At 36.0% G+C, this 2,769-nt stretch overlaps 1 protein-coding gene across 1 annotated transcript; it reads right to left on the reverse strand.

Moving 5' to 3' along the window:
• Positions 1 to 1,135: 1,135 nt before the first annotated feature.
• LOC117631778 (uncharacterized protein At5g65660) lies at positions 1,136 to 2,196 on the reverse strand. Its single transcript, XM_034365079.1, has 2 exons — positions 1,791 to 2,196; positions 1,136 to 1,595 (listed from the first exon to the last, which is right to left on the reverse strand). The coding sequence occupies exons 1-2, from the start codon at positions 2,019 to 2,021 to the stop codon at positions 1,428 to 1,430; spliced, it is 399 nt and encodes a 132-aa protein (XP_034220970.1). The 5' UTR covers positions 2,022 to 2,196; the 3' UTR covers positions 1,136 to 1,427.
• Positions 2,197 to 2,769: the final 573 nt, after the last annotated feature.

Here is a 2,769-nt window from a genome sequence, read left to right on the forward strand (position 1 = left end):
GATTTGAATATGACTATTTGATTTTGAGTGGTCTTTATAAATTTCGGAATTAGGGTCTTCTCTTTTTGGTGTTAAAATTCCTGAAATTGAAAGAATAACAAAAATTGTCAAAGGATTGAAAAAAGAACCAAAGAGAGATTGACGAATGATGATGATTACTTATACATACTCCTTTTGTGGTGATTACTTATAGGTGAGGAGTAGAAAGTGTTTGGGGCTATATATACTCCTTATGTGGTTAGCTTCGATGTTTCCTTTTTTTTTAAAAAAAAAGCTTTCAGTTTTTTTTATTTTATATATATAATAATTATGTAAAGTTTGTTGTTATAATGCAAAAATAATGTGAAAAGGTGCAAATATATTGACTTCAGTGAGCATCAAACTCTGGCGCTTCTATAGTGTGGATATGTGTTGGAGACAACTCCACCAGATACACTCTTGTGCAAATATTTATCACGATATGCTATATATATAATTTCTATAATATTAATATATATATATATATAATATAAAGATTTTTTTTTGGGGGTAAGTATTTTTGTTTTTTTAAACTATTGCAGAAAAAATAATATTTTATTTGAATTTAGACCAAAAAAAAATTATTTTCGTAAAACTTTTAAATGCTTAAATTACTAAAAAGTCCTTGCTACGTCATTAAGTTAACAATTTTATTGACAAAATCGACGGAATGGGGGAACGGATGATGCGAACTAAAACTCAGAGTGCATAATAACTTAGTTTGAGTTATAATGGGCAAAGTGAAATTTTTGGTAAAGCACAGGGAGGACATCAATAATTAAATCTAATCAGAGAATGTAGGATCTTTGGTTAATATAATTTCTTTGATACCCTCCAGTGCAGAGGTGGCTTGTTTTTTTCTCGAAATTAGTGCATTGAAAACTCATGAAGGACAAGGAATACACAACTTGAACAAAACGCACCAAAGCATATACATAGAGGGGGAGAATCCACTAGAACCAAGACCCGAACTCGCTATCTACCATACCCCCAAAAAAAAAAAAAAAAAAAAAACCCGGACTAGCTAAAGGATTCTCATGGAGTCGGCTTTTCAAGGGAACACCAAATGGCAATGAATGTTCGAATTGGCAATTTGGCACCATATTGTTGCACCGAATTGTTCAAATTTGGATAACAATTAATTATGAAAAAAGGCAAACAACATTTACTTTTAAAAATGTAATTATATTCCTAATCCTTCTAGAAAATGTTCACCTACAAAGTCCCAGAAAGAGTAACAAAACCACTCAAATTAAACACTTTTACCAAATCATGGTCCTAGACTAAGAGTGGTGATCATGTAGCCTGCTCTAAATTTCTAGCTCTGTCTCATAAATAAGTGAACTAAAATTTAATTGAATGGTAAATTATATATTTATTATGTACACACGAAAATGGTCATTAAATTGCTAATACAAAGGCACAGGAAAGCGAGGTGGCTTTGGCTGCTTTTGCACCTTCACAACAATCTTCTCTTCTCTTGGAGGCTCTCGGGGGCATGGCAATGCCATGAACTTTGGAATTTGATCCCCAGGCATTATCACAGGCAAGCTCTGCCTCTGCTTCTGCTTTAAATCCTAAGAAAAACACAGAGTCCATTAATTTCTTCAATATAAAGAACAGGGTAAATGTTTTTAAATATCCGACATGTTATGTTACGGACGAAAACTGTAAACTTAAACCGTAATTTAAATTGATAATTTGATAATATAACATGACAAAATATGCACGGTAACTGTAAAATGAATGAATTTACAGTTTACTGCAATTACCATGTGAGGAGGCTTAGATTTGGAGGGTGATTGTGGCTCAGCATCGGCCTCGGGGTCTGCGTCTTGGGTGAAAGATCTACGGAGTGATCTGAGCTTGTCCCAGTGGTAGCAGCAGGAGAAGATTCCGCTGAGGCTGAAGATGATGATCAAGAGGAGTGCTGTGCCAAGAGGGAAGCCCAAGGACGGCCGAGATGCATCCACGTGGGGTGGCGAAAAATCCTGGCTCTCCATCACTTGAATCTGAGGCTGCTGCTGCTGACGAAGACGACGGTGGTGATGGTCCTCTTCCTTGACTCATGTGGTGAGGAGGACTCAGAGGAGCCAGAGTTTGGTTTTGGGTTGAGGAAATGGGATTCTGGGAATTTAAAAGAGATGGGTTTTGGTTTTTGGGGTGTGGAAATGGGGATTTATAAAAATGAGTAGGAGAGGGGGAGAGAGAGAGTACGTGTAAAGGATACACTCAAATGTCCAGGCCATGGTACGGAATGAGAGTGGGGTCTACTTGCTTGGTGCTAAGCATAATGAATTAGACTTTGGACCTTATTTTGTTATGCTTTTGATTGTTTCCTTGGCAATAAAGAAACAAAATGATAGAAAAAACAAAACAAGATAACATTAAAAATAGTTGGGAAATTTTTGGATCTAAATGTGAAAGCAATTTTAATGGAATTGGAAAGATGCCCTTGAGCTGGCTGCCTTGATGCTTACTATTTGAAGGAAACGGAAACCATTCATCTTTTTGTTCAGGTATGGATGGCTCTGGTGCATGTTATTGTGTCCAAGGAAGAATTATTGTATTCCCAAAACCCTCTTTTTAATATGTTTCCCAAGCACTTGTTAATCAATTAGCATGTGTAAATCATTACTGGGTAACCACCTGCTTTCTAATAATAGACTCCTTTAATCATTCAATCATATGCATGCATGAAGTCGGTGAGTATTCTGCGCAGATCATAGGGGAAAATCGAACACAAAACGT

Source organism: Prunus dulcis, chromosome 6 (assembly GCF_902201215.1).
Source record: "Prunus dulcis chromosome 6, ALMONDv2, whole genome shotgun sequence".
NCBI classification, from domain to species: Eukaryota; Viridiplantae; Streptophyta; class Magnoliopsida; order Rosales; family Rosaceae; genus Prunus; species Prunus dulcis.

Bases quoted from the DNA above. Each gene is read 5' to 3' on its own strand.
- LOC117631778 (XM_034365079.1), bottom strand. From the start codon at position 2,021: ATGGAGAGCCAGGATTTTTCGCCACCCCACGTGGATGCATCTCGGCCG. The intron at 1,596-1,790 runs GTAATTGCAGTA...TGTTTTTCTTAG, and splicing joins AATCTAAGCCTCCTCACATG to GATTTAAAGCAGAAGCAGAG.